The sequence below is a fragment of the Biomphalaria glabrata genome, chromosome 8, assembly GCF_947242115.1.
Source record: "Biomphalaria glabrata chromosome 8, xgBioGlab47.1, whole genome shotgun sequence".
Lineage (NCBI taxonomy): Eukaryota > Metazoa > Mollusca > Gastropoda > Planorbidae > Biomphalaria > Biomphalaria glabrata.
The window spans coordinates 43,289,106-43,308,433 of record NC_074718.1 but is presented as its reverse complement, the minus strand read 5'-3'; the positions used below and the strand labels follow the sequence as shown (position 1 = coordinate 43,308,433).

The 19,328-nt window shown below is 38.7% G+C and overlaps 1 protein-coding gene across 7 annotated transcripts in view; it reads right to left on the bottom strand.

The window, feature by feature from the left end:
* Positions 1-19,328, bottom strand: part of LOC106058422 (protocadherin Fat 1-like) — a 223,817-nt gene that overhangs the window by 44,786 nt on the left and 159,703 nt on the right. For all 7 annotated transcript variants that reach the window (XM_056038489.1, XM_056038491.1, XM_056038493.1 and 4 more), the window contains exons 8-13: positions 13,036-13,175; positions 5,022-5,232; positions 4,004-4,279; positions 2,332-3,469; positions 1,110-1,317; positions 258-407 (exon numbers count right to left, since the gene is read on the bottom strand). In XM_056038489.1, coding sequence (XP_055894464.1) covers positions 258-407; positions 1,110-1,317; positions 2,332-3,469; positions 4,004-4,279; positions 5,022-5,232; positions 13,036-13,175 — 2,123 coding nt within the window. The remainder of the gene's footprint in view (positions 1-257; positions 408-1,109; positions 1,318-2,331; positions 3,470-4,003; positions 4,280-5,021; positions 5,233-13,035; positions 13,176-19,328) is intronic.

Genomic DNA, 19,328 nt, shown 5'->3' with positions numbered 1-19,328 from the left:
TATTTGTGAGAACTACTTAGTGACACTAAACATTAACTTTGATAGTCTCTTCAAAAGCTAACTTCTTTTTTTTTTTTTGATTAATTTTTATTTTGATGACATTAAATTTACTGTGATTGGGTAAGATATTCAGAATGACACGAAACAAAAAATACTCTGTAGTCAATTATATGGCCAATGACAAACTTGGTTTTAAGATTGTATGCCACTTTACGTAGTCAAGCCATTAGATTCAAACATTAACATAGCCGCCTTACCACTTGGATCACCTCTCCATCTTTAGCATCACCAGAGACTGTGCAGTGATACGGCTGGTTGACAAACATCGGAGGGTTGTCATTCTCGTCCAGCACAGTCACCAAAACAACCACGTGAGCCGAGAGTTCTTTAGATTTGGTATCTTGTACCTGCAGGTGTAGGAGAGTGAAAAGATCATTATATTTCCTGCACAGAGAGACATTGATATTGAGCACATTGATATTGAGCACATTGATACTTAGCACATTGATATTTAGCACATTGATACTTAGCACATTGTTATTTAGCACATATATACTTAGCACATATATACTTAGAACATTGATATTTAGCACATTGATATTTAGAACGTTGATATTTAGCACATTGATACTTAGCACTGTTCTCTACATTGATACTTAGTATTGTTGTCAACATTAAAAGTAGTAGATTGTTACTTAACATATTAGGTCTGCATTAAATCTGTTCTATACATTAAAACTTGGGACTGTTGTCAACATTAAAAGTATTAAATTGTTACCTAACATATTAGTCTGCATTAAATCTGTTCTCTACATTAAAACTTGGGACTGTTGTCAACATTAAAACTATTAAATTGTTACCTAACATATTAGTCTGCATTAAATCTGTTCTCTACATTAAAACTTGTGACTGTTGTCAACATTAAAAGTATTAAATTGTTACCTAACATATTAGTCTGCATTAAATCTGTTCTCTACATTAAAACTTGTGACTGTTGTCAACATTAAAAGTAGTAGATTGTTACCTAATATATTAGTCTGCATTAAATCTGTTTTGATCTTCTTTCTCTTAAAACTAGAGATCCTTCAAATAAAAAAATAAAAGGTTACCTTGATAACAACTGTGTAATTATCTTTCTTCTCCCTATCAAACTCTAGTCCTGTGGTGGACAGTACTCCAGAGGTCTGACCAATAGAAAAATGGTCAATATTGTTGAGTAGGGTGAAGGTCAAATGTCTGTTCACCTCCAGGCCGACAGGTTGGATGACAACCAACTGTTCTTGTTTATGGTTGTTCTCAACCACATTAGCTGTGTACCTGCAAAGGAAATGAAGTTAAACCTTCATCGCTGTTCAACATTCACCAAGTTTTTACATTTTAGCTGGGTTTTTGTTCATAAATGAACTTGGGGCTTGGGTACAAGAACAGACTCTTGTGAACACAATGCATACAGATTACCAGTGATATGGTCATGTTATCTTCTATAGGGACTAGCAACAGGCCCATAGCTTTTCTGTTGTTGCCAGAAGCTTTTGTAGAGCTTATTTAAAGAGAGTCTAGCAGAGCAGAAACAGTTCAGCAGATTAATGTTTCATGTTGCTTATTGTACAGTATTTGGTTGTTAATTTGTAACACTTAAGAAAGTCCTCTTTCAGACTTTGTGAACTATAGGGCAGATGATGTTAAGATAATTTGGTTCTTCTGCCAACTTTTATCGAGCAGGGTGTCATGTGGACAGCACAATGACCAACCGCCTTTATTTTACCCTGATAAAGTCAGGTACCCATTAAAGTTGGGTGGACTCAGGGGCGCCCTAAAAATCCAGAAATTCAAAATAACAGTCTTCACCAAGTTTGAACCCAGGCCCCAGCTTCGGAAGCCAAGCGCTTAACCAGTCAGCCAACATGCCCCTGACACTTAAGAAAGTATCCTACTATTTGAACCACAGTTGTAAAGCTCTTTAAGTTGGTGTTATGGCAGTTTTTGACTTCACTTAAGAAACAAAAGAATGGGATGCAACCATATATGTTGATTGCTTTGATGATAAGAAGCTAAAGAAATAACAAAAGAGTCAGGGCTCAATTCATACAAAGATTATACATAAGGTTTTTAATGCTAGTACATGGCCATAACACCCAAGCATCTCATGGAACTTTTGTTCAAATGCTCCCATTGTTTGCCCTAACCCTAACCAGGCACGTTTATACAAGTTTCAAATGCTCCCTAATGCTCGTCTGTTATGCACGTGTGCCAAAATGTTTAACTATAAAACTACATTAGCCTGTTTAGATTTATACAGAATTTTAAAGATAGAATATTTGATTATGTTACCTTTCACTAGTAAACTTGAGAGTTGAAGCCTCAGCCTTCTGGACATTAATGGTCACCTTGACAGGTGTGTCAAATTTACCATCGCTAGCCTGAATGGTCATCTCATAGCCATTTCTGGACAAAGTCTCCCGTTTAATACTTATCACACCTTTCTTGGAGTCCAGGTCAAAATCTCCATCCTCATTGCCGGCCACAATGCTATAGCTCAAAGGCTTGTCGAAGACAGTATCTGCATCTTTTGCCTCGACCGTGATGACAGAGACATCGTGGTAGGTGGGGAGAACAACAAGGGCCTGGTAGGACGGCTGAGTAAACTTTGGCATGTTGTCATTGACGTCCTGCACAAAGACGACGACATTCGCGGTCCGGAAAGCTTTGAGCTGAGGATTTCCTAAATCTTTGACATGGACAGAGAAGTTGAACAGTGGCTTAGCTTCATAATCCAGTGACAACTTTGTACGTATGGCTCCAGTGTTGGAGTCTATCGCAAAATACTGCCGTGCCTCTGTGTCTAGGATCTCATAATACAGTCTGGCGTTGTTGTTGGAATCTGCGTCAGTAGCCTGGACAACAAGCGGTGTTCGCGCAGAGTTCAACACCATGGTGCCGATCAAGGCAGACTCGCTTACGTTACCAAAGTAAATAGGTTGAAGAAAAACTGGGGCGTTGTCATTGACATCCAGAATGTGCACGATGACATTGACAGTCTGGGTAGCTGACACAATGTTAGTGGCGCTGATGGTCAGATTGAAAAAACGGATCAATTCATAGTCGATAGGTTTGGTGGTGAATACGACTCCGGAATTGGGGTTGATATTAAAGCAACCATCCTCATTTCCATCTATAATGGTATACACCACAGTGGACAAACTGTCAGCCACCAGCGAAGTTACCACTGTACCACTCGGACGATTCTCCTGCAGCTCAACAGCATACTCCTTCATAGAGAACCTTGGAGGTGAGTTGGTAGATACTGTGACACTGATGACAACCTTAGTGCTGCTGGTCAATGCAGGCTCACCGTGGTCAGCTGCAGAGATGATCATCTCATAAGTAGAATGTATCCTGCGGTCAAGCTCTTTGGCCACAGATATAATCCCAAGATGGTCATTTATAGCAAAAGTGTTGTCTGCATTGCCTGGAAAGAGAAAACAAGTTTCTAGATAAACTTAATGAGTCATTTTTATCTCCTAGAGTATTTAGAATCTTCTAGAAGTAAATTAACTAAGCTGTCCATCTAATCAGGTCTAAACAACAAAATGAAACAGAACTTTTAAGGGTAATGAATGAACTTTTTTTTTTGTTAAGACTAAAATATTAATGAAAAAAAAACAACTTGCAAACTGACTGAAGATCAGAACAAGGTCAATTATAATGACCAGTCTAATCTATATGTATATTAAGATGAGGTCAGCAATGACCTGTCTAAACTATATATGGATCCACATGAAGTCAGTCAGCAAACACCTGTCTTATTTACATGTCCATCTAGAAAAGGTTAGTTATTAATGAGCTATCTGCTTTATATCTAGATGTTGTCAGTTAGCAATGACCTGAGTGAAAGAAATTATTTACAACCAGATACATTGTGGAGTGGAGACTGTCTGTAATTAGATCACTTTTGTACTCTGTAAACTACCTGAGTTGACCTCACTTCCAATTTTATTTTTACCTGAGAGAATAGCATAGGTCAGCTCAGCATTGGGTCCTTTATCATTGTCCACTGCTATCACTTGCACCACCGATGTACCTATGCCAGCGGACTCATACACTTGACCCCTGGTCACATCGGACAAAAAGCGAGGCGCGTGATCATTGTTGTCCAGAACGTTGATCTCCACCCTGGCAAAGCTCCTCTTGGATGGTATCCCTTGGTCTCGGACCATGATGGTCAGGAGGTGACGAGCCAGATCTTCTCGATCTAGAGACTCAGCCAGCACTATCACACCTGAGAAAATATATGTTGGAAACACTGAAAATTTCATCCCAAAATTAAATTAAAACAATGTAAAGAATTATAATTGATTGTTAACGTGTACTCTACACTTACATAAATCTTAATCTATAAGAGTATAATTATTTAGAGGGTACTTTTTCCACAGAGGGCGAGGTGGATGATTGATAAAGCGCTTGGCTTAGCTTCCAAACAAGAGGTCCTGGGTTTAAATTGTGGTGAAGACTGGAATTTTTTAGTCCACCCAACTCTAATGGGTATCTGATTTTAGTTGGGAAAAGTAAAGTCGATGTGCTGGTCATATGACATCATGCACGCTAACAAAGAAACAGATGACCAATACAATGAATACATCTGTCCTAAAAATTCCCAAGGCCAAGGCCTGAAAGAGGATACTTTTCTTTTTTCTATTACTTTACTTCTTCTCCAATTACAAAAAAAAAGGGGGGTTGATTATCTAAATTCTGAAATGCAAAATTTGACATTTTATTAAACAGTTAATAAATAATTAAATGCCTCTTGATTTCTAGACAATATAGATCTAGATTCTATAGATTCTCTAGATCTGGGAAACTTGTTTACATTTTTGTTAATGAAACAATTGTCTTAACTAGACATTGATTAAAAACAATGATTTCTTTATGCCAGATTTTAGACCATCTGTTACAATGAAAATAAATGACATATCTGTTAGAATGAAAATAAATGACATATCAGAAAAAAATCCAGGCCATACCATCCATCTCTCCGATGGTGAACTTGTTTAGGCTGCTGTTAGCTGCTGACGATGTTATGGAGTAGATCAACCTGCTGTTGCTGTCCAGGTCTGAGGCCACCACTTTCAATATGACTGTCCCCTGGTCAGCACTCTCTGACACGCTGGTTTGATAGAGCTTTTGGGAGAAAACTGGCTCGTTGTCATTAGTGTCAATGACGTAGATAACAACCTGCGAGAGGCGGGAAAATATTGAGTTTTTAACACTAAATCTAGTAAAATCTAAATTGATTGTATATTGACCCAAATACATCACGGTGTTGGTTTAAATTGATTAAAAAAAAACAATGAATTTATTAATGCTATTTAAGATAAATAAGTTGTCTAGTCCACTATGTGTATAAAGACAAATTGCGTAGTTTACTATTAATAAATCTTAATTTATCACTGGACTCGAAGACGGCGCCAAATCATTTAAATCACACTACTAAGGAGTGTAGCCTGCATTATTATACTTGGGACTTATACTGGTCAACTCATCAATAAAATTAGATTTCATACCCCATCCCTTTCTCGTTGCAACTATTGAAACTGTTGTATGCTAAAATCTTTTTATTTTATTTCAGAGTTGTTGACTAACGGCTGGAACACGGATGGCTGCCTGGCCGTGCGGTTCGCGCGCTGGACTGTCGTTCGGATTTATCGACGGTCGAGGGTTCAAACCTTGCCCGCTCCCATCCCCCGTCGTCCTGCGGGAGGTTTCGACTAGGAAGTAAACTATCTTCAACTCTGAAGGAACATCCGAAACATGTAAAACATTTTAAAACTCGCTGTGGGGTCAGAGAGATTACTGTCGCGACATTCGCTTTAGGTCACAGAGATGCCGGAACATATTCGCTATGATGTCACAGAGATGACTGTCGGGACATATTCGCTATGATGTCACAGAGATGACTGTCGGGACATTCGCTATGATGTCACAGAGATGACTGTCGGGACATATTCGCTATGATGTCACAGAGATGACTGTCGGGACATATTCGCTATGATGTCACAGAGATGACTGTCGGGACATTCGCTATGATGTCACAGAGATGACTGTCGGGACATATTCGCTATGATGTCACAGAGATGACTGTCGGGACATATTCGCTATGATGTCACAGAGATGACTGTCGGGACATATTCGCTATGATGTTATAAAACATTTTACAAACAAACACGAGACAATAATTTCAAACACAAAAAATCTGCGAGTCTAAAAATGCCTGATGGGACACTGGATGGTTGCCTGGTCGTGCTGTATGTGCGCTGGACTGTCATTGGAACTTCTCAATGGTTGCTGGTTCATACCCTACCCGCTGCCATCCCCCGTCGTTCTGCGGGAGGTTTGGACTAGGAAGTAGATTATCTTTAACTCTGGAGGAACATCCAAAACATGTAAAACATTTTAAAACTCGCTGTGGGGTCACAGAGATGACTGCCGGAACATATTCGCTATGATGTCACATAGATGACTGCCGGGACATTCGCTATGATGTCACAGAGATGACTACCGTGACATATTCGCTATGATGTCACAGAGATGACTGCCGGGACACTCGCTATGATGTCACAGAGATGACTGCCGGGACATATTCGCTATGATGTCACAGAGATGACTGCCGGGACATATTCGCTATGATGTCACATAGATGACTGCCGGGACATTCGCTATGATGTCACAGAGATGACTACCGTGACATATTCGCTATGATGTCACAGAGATGACTGCCGGGACATATTCGCTATGATGTCACAGAGATGACTGCCGGGACATATTCGCTATATTGTCACAGAGATGACTGCCGGGACATATTCGCTATGATGTCACAGAGATGACTGCCGGGTCATTCGCTATGATGTCACAGAGATGACTGCCGGGACATTTTCGCTATGATGTCACAGAGATGACTGCCGGGACATATTCGCTATGATGTCACAGAGATGACTGCCGGGACATATTCGCTATGATGTCACAGAGATGACTGCCGGGACATTTTCGCTATGATGTCACAGAGATGACTGTCGGGACACTCGCTATGATGTCACAGAGATGACTGCCGGGACATTCGCTATGATGTCACAGAGATGACTGCCGGGACATTCGCTATGATGTCACAGAGATGACTGCCGGGACATTCGCTATGATGTCACAGAGATGACTGCCGGGACATTTTCGCTATGATGTCACAGAGATGACTGCCGGGACATATTCGCAATGGGGTCACAGAGATGACTGCCGGAACATAATCGCTATGATGTCACAGAGATGACTGCCGGGACATTCGCTATGATGTCACAGAGATGACTGCCGGGACATATTCGCTATGATGTCACAGAGATGACTGTCGGGACATATTCGCTATGATGTCACAGAAATGACTGCTGAGACACTCGCTAAGATGTCACTTTCAAACAAATAATGCAGTCATAACTATAACTATTAGGAAATAACGTAATGGTTTTATAATTTGATAGACTACACAGTTGATAGGCTGCACAGTTGATAGACTACACAGTTGATAGACTACACAGTTGATAGACTGCACAGTTGATAGACTACACAGTTGATAGACTACACAGTTGATAGACTACACAGTTGATAGGCTGCACAGTTGATAGGCCGCACAGTTGATTGGCCGCACAGTTGATAGACCACACAACTGATAGGCTACACAGTTGATAGGCCGCACAGTTGATAGACTACACAGTTGATAGACCACACAACTGATAAGCTACACAGTTGATAGGCTGCACAATTGATAGGCCACACAGTTGATAGACTACTCAACAGATAGACACTACATAGTTAATATGTTTCTAAAGTGATTTTAAGTTCGGTTATCAAGTCTGACCCTGTAACAACTATGAAAGTTAATGAAAAGCATAAATCCCCCCCCCCCCCCCCAAAATGAAAGTAATGGGGGAGATAGAATTCCAGAATAATCTTGTCTCATGAACTTTACAGGTAGTGAATGTTGATTCCTGTGTGTGTATGTGTGTTGATCTGTACGTGTATATGTTCAATTCGATGATGGGGAAGGCAGTGCAGGAGGGGGGGCTGGCGAGGGCTTGTAATCGTTTGTAAGTACACGTGAGTAAATACCGGAAGTTGTCACGTGACCAATGAAAAGGTCAAGAGTTAAATGTGGAGAAAGAGGAATAAAGAAAGAGTAACCATAATGGATGGCAAGATATTTTGTTATTGTACTCGATATAATGAACGTGAAGAGAGAAAAAAAAAAAGAGAAATGAAATGAACAAACTAGAGAAACGTTTCCGGTTCTATGGACCTCATTCACCAATAGGAAACAAACAACACTAAGCAACGTGATTCTCTATTTCTTTTATACAAATTACGATCTAATTTTAATACACAGTATATGTATCAATATTATCACGTGACTAAATGGTGTTTGTTTACGATTGGTGAATGAGGTCCATTCTCTCTCAATTCATCTTTGACTTCACTTAAAAGTTATACTCACGGACTTTGAGAAACAAAACAAAAAATGATAATAAACTTTGTTTTAAACGTTTGATCGGGAAAAGGAGGGGGGGGGGGGAGGGGAGAGAGAAATGGACGGGTGTGACAACACAGCTTGCATCCAAAACGACACATCCTAAAATTTTAACTCAAAAAAGTTTCTATGGCGATTCGAGACTTTTACTCGTGGAAACGAATATAAAAAAAAAATATAAAAAATCAACCATTTTGGTTATCAATTGTAAAAATAAAATTAAAAAAAAAAACAACTATTAATAAGCGTATAAGCCTTTTAAGGGACTACCGGAAGAAATGAGCATTCACATTTTTTTGTTTATAATGATCCTTATAATCCTTTTTAAAATGCCATCAAACGTTTGAGCTTATTTCAAACTAAGTAGGTCTAAAATAAGCCGGCCTAAAAAAAAAAAAAAAGATAGGCCCCCATGTTTCTTTAAAAAAAAACAACATCTCGCCTGTTAAGTCAATGGCGACACGTGAACTGAGGGATCTTGGCGACTGAGTAGACCAAATGATACATTACGTAATTAGCGAGCACTGAAGTGTTCCAGGGGGTTAAACCAGTGAGTGCACATAAAAAGACATCCGTGGAGGTTAAACTCATTTGACATACATACCTGCCAGGTAATTGATAACTTGTGAGGATGTCAAGGAGAAGAGAAGGGGGATGGGGGTAGACTATAACAACAAACATACCTACGTAGTAACGTATTTGTCACATACGCGGGGGGGAGGGAGGGCATTGGGGAAAGACAATAAGGCGGGTGGGGGGCTGGGAAGTCCTCCCTGTGCCAGCTAAGCTGTAACTGTACATCAGATCCCACTGATTACTATTGCATCTGCATCGTATAAAGGTGTTGGAGAGGGGGGAGGGTCACGTGCTCGACAGACATTGAATACCCCCCCCCCCCCCCAATCCATACCCTCACATCTTCGTTTCACCTAGATCTAGTTCTCGTTTTCACTCAACACTGGCCTCGTTTTCACAACCAGGCAACCTGTAGTGACCTAGAAATATGTGGACAGAGAAGGTCAACAAACAAGAGATTTTTTTTTGCAAGCAGAATGTTCTTCTCCCGCCAACAATCAGGGGCGATTAAGCTCTTTAAAAAAAAGGACAGGGGGAGGGGGGAGTCTTTTGGAGGAGTTACATTTTTTATGCTCGTTCTGCAAGTAAGTGATTTTTTAGAAAAAAATTCTGAATATTATTAGAGAAACTCTTTATATAGTGTATACTGCTTTATAGTTTTATGTCAGTCTTTTTTTGTTTTCAAAGGTATAAAGTAAGGGCCACATATATATATATATATAGGTCTGTGGTAAGGGCATTGAAGTTACTAGACCTTCAACGCTTGAACTTATTGGCGAGGGCTTCAATAGAGAGAAATAGAACTAATATCTGATGAGCAGCTCATAAATTGTTTTGGCTATGAAGGCAATGCACAACTAACAAGTTTACTTGAAGCATCTCAAAGATCTATGCTGGCTGACACGACGATAGTCTCCTTAAGGGTAACTTTCTGCTGTTCACAGTCTACTTCTGATGATTATATACTTTTTGAAACCAACATGATCTACTTCCAAAAGATTATATACTGAACTGTAGCACAGAATTTATTCATATTGAATACCATTTATTTCCCTTCTTCCACAACTCTTATATACTACAGTATATACCAGCAATACTATTCCCCAATTGTTTGTAAAATGTTTAGTGGCAGCTTGCCACTGGTAATAATTTCCATGCAATTTATATTGAAATATCATTGTCCAGTTGGCTACTCGATTAAATATTGATAACTACTCGTTTTAAAAAAAATTGCTTACTACAAGTTCAACTGATGTTGGTTTATTGCTTCACACCTAGTAAACATTTTTTTTTTATTTCGCCGCCAAGTAAATATTTAAAAAAAAAAGGGGGGGGGGCGGGGGGAATGCTAATAAAATGACAATTATTCATACAGACTAAAAGTTCAAAACCTCGCGTCTCCCTCACACTTTTGAGACTCGCCATGGTAAACCAAGGGAGAGAATGCAAAATCCCGCCATTAAAAGCTGTTAATTCCAGCCTCATTATCCAGACGACACATCGATTGTTGGCCCTGGTCCTGGATAACTGAGGAAAACTGTCGCATTTAAGACCTGGCCAAGTGGAGGGATGTAGAAGTTTTTCGCTGGTATTGAAGAGTCGCTAAAAACTAGTTTCGATGATTCAGGGGAGACAAATCTTCCAGAAACTATTTCAAAGATCCCTTTTATTAAATAAAACAGTTTTAAAAAATGTATCTACAATATGTGTTTAACCCTTAAAGTGCTGAACTGTTACAATGAGTGCATACACAATTCTGATGTTTAGAGGCTAAACTACCACACGCGTTTTAAGGGTTAAAAGAAACCATAAAAGGTGAATCGTTTCACGCGTGCATTTGTTTATCAATACTACCATTCATAGCCGGCCTTTGGCCACTGCAACCGATGCGGCCAAAGTGGGCCCCGCACTTTCATAGGCCCCGTGATAATTCTAGATTTCAATTATTAAATTTAACCATTATTAATTATATATTATAACATTTCCCTCGGCCTCCTGATTTTCCAGGAGCTCCTGGAAATCTCATGAAATAGCAAAATATACGAAAAAGTCCTGGAAATCTCCTGAAATTATTAAAACCTCCTAAAAAGTCATAAAAATCTTCTTAAAAATAGACAAAATTGTCATTTTGGGTTGTCATTCAATATGGTAAACTTGAATCCTACGCGCGATAAAAAAAAAAACGGCATTGCCAGCTTTCATTTAATAAAAATGTAATTCAAGGACGATTTATATTCTAATACAAGGCCCCGTGCATTCCATTTCGCATAGGGCCCCGCTATTGTTAGGTCCGGCCCTGCTACCATTGACAGTTTTCAAGAAAAATCGGTTATTAGCAGTTTCTCTGTGCCATCGTGACACTAATCTGATAGAATAGCAAAACATTAGAAAGAAGAGCCAAGAAAATTGTGTCTATTTTGTTTTAAAGACTAGCTTTATTGTCTCTCGTCAGAGCTCGGTCAGACACCAGGGACAAGACCAAGTGTTCTACCAGTACGGGCAAACATTCATGGTAATTAAACATGACAACGACGTTCAGCTTGATCTGGGCGCCAGCAGCCACAGGACGACAATGATAGACACGCAACTTGAATGTATTGAACTGCACACATTCAATTCGACTGTACTATTGTAGAGTGCTAAAAGGGTCACTCTTATGATATATATATATATATATATATATATATATACAGAGAGAGAGAGAGAGGGAGGGAGAGTCTGTCACTTATAAAAACACAATTAACTTATCCTACTAACGAGGTGCTAATTACACTCAAACAATGGAGGTGATAGCTAACAGTAGGGGGGGGGGGGATATAAGGGGTAACGATGACAAGAGATTACGGTCGAGAACATAAATATTTTCAGAACAAAACCTCTGACCCGAAACTAAGCCATCTCTTTCTGAAACCAAGCTATCTTTTTTCTAAAACTAAGCCATCTCTTTTCTCTCTTTCTGAAACCAAGCCGTCTCTTTTCTCTCTTTTTAAAACCAAGCCATCTCTTTTCTCTCTTTCTAAAACCAAGCCATCTCTTTTCTCTCTTTCTAAAACCAAGCCATCTCTTTTCTCTCTTTCTGAAACTAGGCTATCTCTTTTCTCTCTTTCTAAAACCAAGCCGTCTCTTATCTCTCTTTCTAAAACCAAGCCATCTCTTTTCTCTCTTTCTGAAACCAAGCTATCTCTTTCTAAAACTAAGCCACCTCTTTTAAGAACTAAGCCATCTCTTTTCTCTCTCTCTAAAACCAAGTCATCTCATTTCTCTCTTTCTAAAACCAAGCCGTCTCTTTTTTTTCTTTCTAAAACCAAGCCATCTATTTTCTCTCTTTCTAAAACCAAGCCATCTCTTTTCTCTCTTTCTAAAACCAAGCCATCTCTTTTCTCTCTTTCTAAAACCAAGCCATCTCTTTTCTCTCTTTCTGAAACTAGGCTATCTCTTTTCTCTCTTTCTAAAACCAAGCCATCTCTTTTCTCTCTTTCTAAAACCAAGCCGTCTCTTTTCTCTCTTTCTAAAACCAAACTATCTCTTTTCTCTCTTTCTAAAACTAAGTAATCTCTTTTCTCTCTTTCTAAAACTAAGTCATCTCTTTTCTCTCTTTCTAAAACTAAGTCATCTCTTTTCTCTCTTTCTAAAACCAAGCCATCTCTTTTCTCTCTTTCTGAAACCAAGCTATCTCTTTCTAAAACTAAGCCACCTCTTTTAAGAACTAAGCCATCTCTTTTCTCTCTCTCTAAAACCAAATCATCTCATTTCTCTCTTTCTAAAACCAAGCCATCTCTTTTTTTTCTTTCTAAAACCAAGCCATCTATTTTCTCTCTTTCTAAAACCAAGCCGTCTCTTTTCTCTCTTTATAAAACCAAGCCATCTCTTTCCTACCCGCACAGAACAAAACTTACGTAAGCCTGGTCAGTGTTGAGTCCATCCGTGACAGCCACTGTCAAGTTATACATCTTTTTCTTCTCCCAGTCCACAGACTCGGCCAGGAAGATTGACCCATGGTCAGGCTGGATGGTGAACTTGTCGTCCTCGTTGCCAGCTAAAAAACAAAAACAAAACAAAACAAAAACTTTGATGGACTTTCAGAATGAATACAATTAAACTGAACAGAACACATTGTTCTCTACAAAATTAATCTCAAACAAAATCAATCTCAAAGCTAAATTTAATTACAAAGACCATCTTGACATTAGAATTATACAGATTTTAAAATTGTTTTGTTTCATCGGAGACTGAAGAGAATACTCGTGAAAAAATTTCTGTCATATTAGAGCCGTATTTTTTTTTTAGTTGGGCCAGAACTGTTTATCATACATTCTAGGTCAGAAGGTTCAAATCTTGCTGATCCGTGAGGAGATAGTGTGGCCAGAACAATGCGATGAGCTACGATTATATCATTCAGAAATATCTATTGTTGATAAATCCTCTGACGGTGATAACAGTCCACTGGGAAGTGATCATTCAGACTACTGGAGGCCGGAGCGAGGGGCGGTAGAGAACAAAACAGAACCACGAGTGCGCTCTTTCAGACAAGACAATTATAGTTTGGTAATTTTTAGGTATGTGGACCACCCGTGTGAGGCAGACCCCCGCTTGTCAGTCATATTTAATCTCAGCGAGTATCGCGTACGTACAGGCTGTGATGTATTCAGTAGATAGAGGCCTCTAGAACTGGGACAAAAATTCAAGACATTGACGAATAGCAAGGCTACAATACAAGCAGATTTCCAAGTCCTACAATCAACACATATACATTGACAAGAAGAAGAAAAATTGGAATAATTTCAAATATTCACATTTCAATGTGCATGAAAAGGAACCTAGGCGCCTTACACCCTCATTTTTTTTATTCTAAAATAAAACAAACATGGGTATAATCAAAAGTAACAGCAGGTATTAGCCCCCCCCCCCACCATTCCCCGTTAATATTCTGCCCCCGTCTCTGTCAAGACAGACATGAAATTGTCTGATGAGTGGAACTCAAGGCGAGATTGAAAAGGTGTAACAGGTGACGCCTAGAATCAGAGCCGCAGGTGCCGCCATGTTGTTAGAGTGCTCTGCGGTGCCGCCATGTTGGTTAGAGTGCTCTGTCTGTCAGTGGAGAGACTAGCAGACGATAAAGAGAAACGAGCTCCACTCTCAGTATCTCAAGCCCAATGGGTTTGTAACTTCTGTTGGGAGGGTTCCATTAACTGGTGGTGCCGGATTGTCAGCCCTTGGTTTTTACACAAGATTTATGTAATGATTATTAATTCTTAAAATAAATTGTACTAGCCACAAGAGGCCGCTGAGGAATTGAAAATTGATAATGATAGAAATAAGAAATACCATGAACCTAAATTAATTTAACACGAAGGTAAATTTATGTATACATGTGTCTACCTCTTGTGTAGTGCTGCGCCTATTACATTGTGCTAAATGCAGTTTTAAAATAGGTACTGAAGTATGGAATGAGGGCATCTAATTAATAGTTTGGATTTCTTTTGAATCTTTCGAGCTATAGGATGTGATGTGGTCCAATTTTATTTTGTAGGCATGTGCGGGGAGGGAGTATAAGGGAGGTTTCTGAGCTGCCTTTTTGACGCTCGGCTGAATAAAAACAGATTGACTTGGGATTTGAACTCTAGCCTCCCTCCCACTCCCAAAAACAAAAGTAAAAAAACAATGATGCAAATTATGCCACTCAACTGAATAGCAGAAAGAAGTTACTGGACAATAGGAAACGTGTAATGTTATAATAAGCAACCAGACCTCTGGACAAGAAGGAAAAAAACAAGAAACCAAACTTTTGTATTTCAAAGAGGTCAAATTCAGGGGTGGAGGGTCCGAGTCTACAAATGACTATAAGGTCTAAAAATTGCATACAATTATTGAAACGCAGAATAAAACCCTCAACAAAGCTTCGGTCAAAAAAATAATAAAATTATGGCCTCAGGTTTGAGAGCAGTGTACAATCTCAGAACGCTGTTAGCTTCTTGGCAGTACATTTGAACATTGACCTGCCATATTGTCAACTACAAAATAGAGATGACATTAAATGTCACACGGCTCAGGTGCAGGTGTCTGGCACAATTAATTAAGGCGCGCGCACGCGCACTAGTGAGAGCTGGCGTCATGCTAGGACTACCGAGATGTAGAGAAATAGAAACATATGTCTTTACAACAGAGGAAGCAAAAAAATAACTCACTCCACGGAAAACAAAACTGGGGGGTGGTGGGGGGAGGGGAAACGTTTTATAGAAATACAACATAAATCTTAATCCCTTTCATCCCCCCCCCCGCCCCCTCTTTTTTGTTCTCATCTTATCCGTAGAGATTCGAAACAGTCTAAATTTAGATTCTGGAGGAAGAGAAATATGTCGAGGAGAAGGGGAGGGCATTAGAGAGCAATATTCAGCAAGAACTTTGAAAAATGAGTTTTGACTGAAAGTTGAGCAGTTCAAGTGTATTGATGTGTTGCTTTAATTTGATTCTTACAGCGCAATGACGTTTGTCTTATTCTGACAGAGGATTCTATGGAAAAATGGAAGTTCACATTTCTTGTTATATGAACTGAAACTTGATATTTCTTGTCAACTTTAAGTTGGGTTTGTCTTGTCCACTTAAACTTTTGTCTTTCTGTTCAACTTGAAGTTTCTATTTCTCGTAAGCTATTTATTTCTTGGACGTGTACTGTTATTAAAACTTCTCTTTCAGCTTGCAAATTCTTCATGGGAAGAAACAGGAAACTTGAAAAATCTGACTGGATACGGTTCTCGAAAACGGCTTTAACGATTTTCCTAGAATTTTGATGGTTTCTGTATATCTTTGGGAAAAGAATTTCTAGCTAATTGGCCCCACTGGGAAAACTTGGGCTTGACCATTATAATTTTTCAAAATAGAATCATCAAAAATTGAATTTGGCTTGCATCTTTTTATTTTGAACACAAGTGCGTCAGCGGGTATTCCCGCATGTATTTAAAGAGTTAACAAATAAATAGACGTTTAGGAACATTTGCGCACCGCATAGGAACCAATCAGTTACAAAACTAAAAATGTAACTGTCTCTTGAAAGAGGAAATACTTATTCCATTAGAAGAGGCTGGACCTCATTCACCAATCGTAAACAAACAACATTTAGCCAAGTGGTTCTCTATCTCTTCTATACAAATTACGAAATCCATAAAGGCTGTCACGTGATACGTTTTTTGTCATTGTTTTTATCAATATTATCCCGTGGCTAAATGTTGTTTGTTTACGATTGGTGAATGAGTTTGAGTTTTTGAGTTTAGGCACATCGGCACAATTTAGGTCATTTCGTGCCCGTAATCCTTTAGCATCACTCGCCCTTTATATAACAAGGGCTAATTTCTATACAGTTAAATCATTAAAAACAAGGTCTATTCACAGTTAAAATAGTAAACGGCAGTAAAAAATAATAATTTGGTAAAAAATCGTATGCAAATATTATATGTTCACAATTCATAAATCAGATCTTCGTAGACAACCCCACCTCCGATTGGTGAATGAGGTCCATTAATCAAGTGAGTCTAATAACAAACTTATCTAGTCCTTCTATGTGGTAGATGAAGTAGACGGGTTCTCAAATTGTCGAATTCACGACTCAATGCTCACATTGTTGAATAAGATGCCACGATGTTTAAGATTTGTTAACGATGCCCTTTGTTTTAAACTTGAGAGGAAACAGACCTTGACCTTCATGTGGGCGGGGTAAGCACGCTTAGAACCGGAAGTATCTCTATTGGGACTGCGCCGAGATAACGGAAGTACAATACGAGTCGCTGTCTAATGTTCTTTTGGGAGCTCTCTTAATTTGGAATAAATAAAAGTATTGTGGCTCTCTCCAGACGATCAAAGATGTTTACCCAAGTGCAAGCATGTGAACAGAGTTAGAGAGAGATGTCTTGTTCATAAGCTGATTCTGAACACACAATCCTTAAAACTTGATTAACTCATTAAAAAAAAGTGAATCACAGATATTCAGACCAACACATTCCTTTTATTTAATGATTTCATTTCTATCATTTAAAAGACTCTGTCATTATGTTTAAAAGACTCTGTAATTATGTTACGTAGCGTTACAGATATTCTATAAACAGGTTCTTCTTTTTTTTTTCATTTAGTTAAATTTTAAGTTCCTTTAACTCTTTCACTCCTAACTGACGATACCAGCGTTGATTCCACCAGAATTTGGTAAATAATTACGGAGAGAAAGAGTTAAAAAGGGGAAAAAAAAGAAACACTAGCTGCTTTTAGAGGTACTTGTAATGAGTGCTTTTTTTTGTAAGAAAAAAATAGGTGATGGTACAGGCGGTACTCAGTGATTAGGTGCCGGTACTCATAGTTGATTGCCTAATTTTTAACTACTAAAAATTAATAATATACGTTAAAATACAAGAAAAGTATTTTTTTTTCAAAAAGGTGCCGGTACGCCGTACAGGTGCGTACCGTCACACAAAAAAAAAAAGCCCTGCCTGTAATACTTAATACACAGGTAGAGGGTTAGAGCGAGAGAAAGAGAGAGAGAAAGAGAGAGAGAGAGAGAGAGAAAGAGAGAGAGAGAGAAAGAGAGAGAGAGAGAAAAGAGAGAGAGAGAAAGAGAGAGAGAGAAAGAGAGAGAGAGAGAGAAAAGAAGGGAAGACAAAGACAACGAAAGACCATGGGGTTGTTGAAAGACCATGGGGTTGTTGAGAATCTCTGCCATTAAAAAAAAATCATCTATAAATACATATAAAAGCTACACATACAAAATAGCGCACTAAGGCTAGCAGATATAGAACAGACAAGACTAGACTAGACTAGAAATAAAAGAGACATGGACTGATACGACTTGAACATTGTTCAGCAGCAACTTGTTGGTTTCGTTGACTCAGCATTCACTGCTACCCGGACACTACTCTCTACAACACTACAACTTGTGCTAGTTCATGTTTTTACTTTTACCCCAATTCCCAGACAGTAAATCAGGAAATAGTTGGCAACAGATCTACATCTACAGAAGTTTATGTTTTTTGTGTTTTTTGTGATTTTGCTTTTCGTAACATTCGCATTTAAATGTAAATTAAAAGAACTAAAAAAGTTCCACAACAAAAATATATGTATATATTAAATACAATTAATTACAATTTTCTCCTTTGTAAATGTTTCGGATGTTCCTGCAGAGTTGAAGATAAACTACTTCCTAGTCCGAACCTCCCGCAGGACGACGGGAGATGGCAGCGGATAGGATATGAACCCAGGATCATCGGGTTCTCCTCTTTGGGGATAACATTGTATTTGTTATCTCCTCTTTGGGGATAGCATTGTATTTGTTATCTCCTCTTTGGGGATAACATTGTATTTGTTATCTCCTCTTTGTTTTTCTTACTCACGGAACCACAGTCATACACTAGACAATACGCTGCCTACATGAATACTTCCGCAAATTGCGGCGTATGCTACGCCGCGGGTCGACTATTAACTTTCTATTTCTTGTCTCTTCTTTGGGGGACTACATTGTGCCAGATTTATTTCAACAAAGACTATCCATTGACAAAATGCTTTTAATATTTTAGGGTAAACATTTAAAGAGATTGGTTGGATAAATCAAACCGAACAAAAACTTTAAAAAAGAAAAAAAAAAGGTAAACATTTTTTTGGACAACAAAGTCGTCACGTGATTCTATTCCCCATAAAAGAATTCCCAAGTGATGACATACTGTTGGATTATTTCTTGACATAAAGAAACATTCAGACCAAGAAAAAAAATATTCAGAAATCATCACGCTACATTGTGTCATAACTCATAAGTTATCTAGAGTACAAGTGTCAGTTTAAGTCATTCGTACTCATCAATCAAACACACAATAACACCTTGCATACTCACACACTTACACTCCACACACTTAGACACACACACACACACACACACTACACATATGCAAACACAGGGCAGCCATCCTTCAATACTGACACGAGGTGATAATCTGAAAACCTGTTGGTCACAGCCCAACCAAACAGCACTGACATGTTAGTGTAATCAAAACACGAGACTGTGGCCGAGGTTTTGTCTATATAATATTTCCCTCCAAGGATATCTTCCGTCAACAGTTGAACTTTATGCGTATGAGGGATGAGTATGAGGGATGAGCCGGAATTACGTTACATGGGGGATGGTGGAGGATATGTTAATAGTATTGTTACAAATTTATGG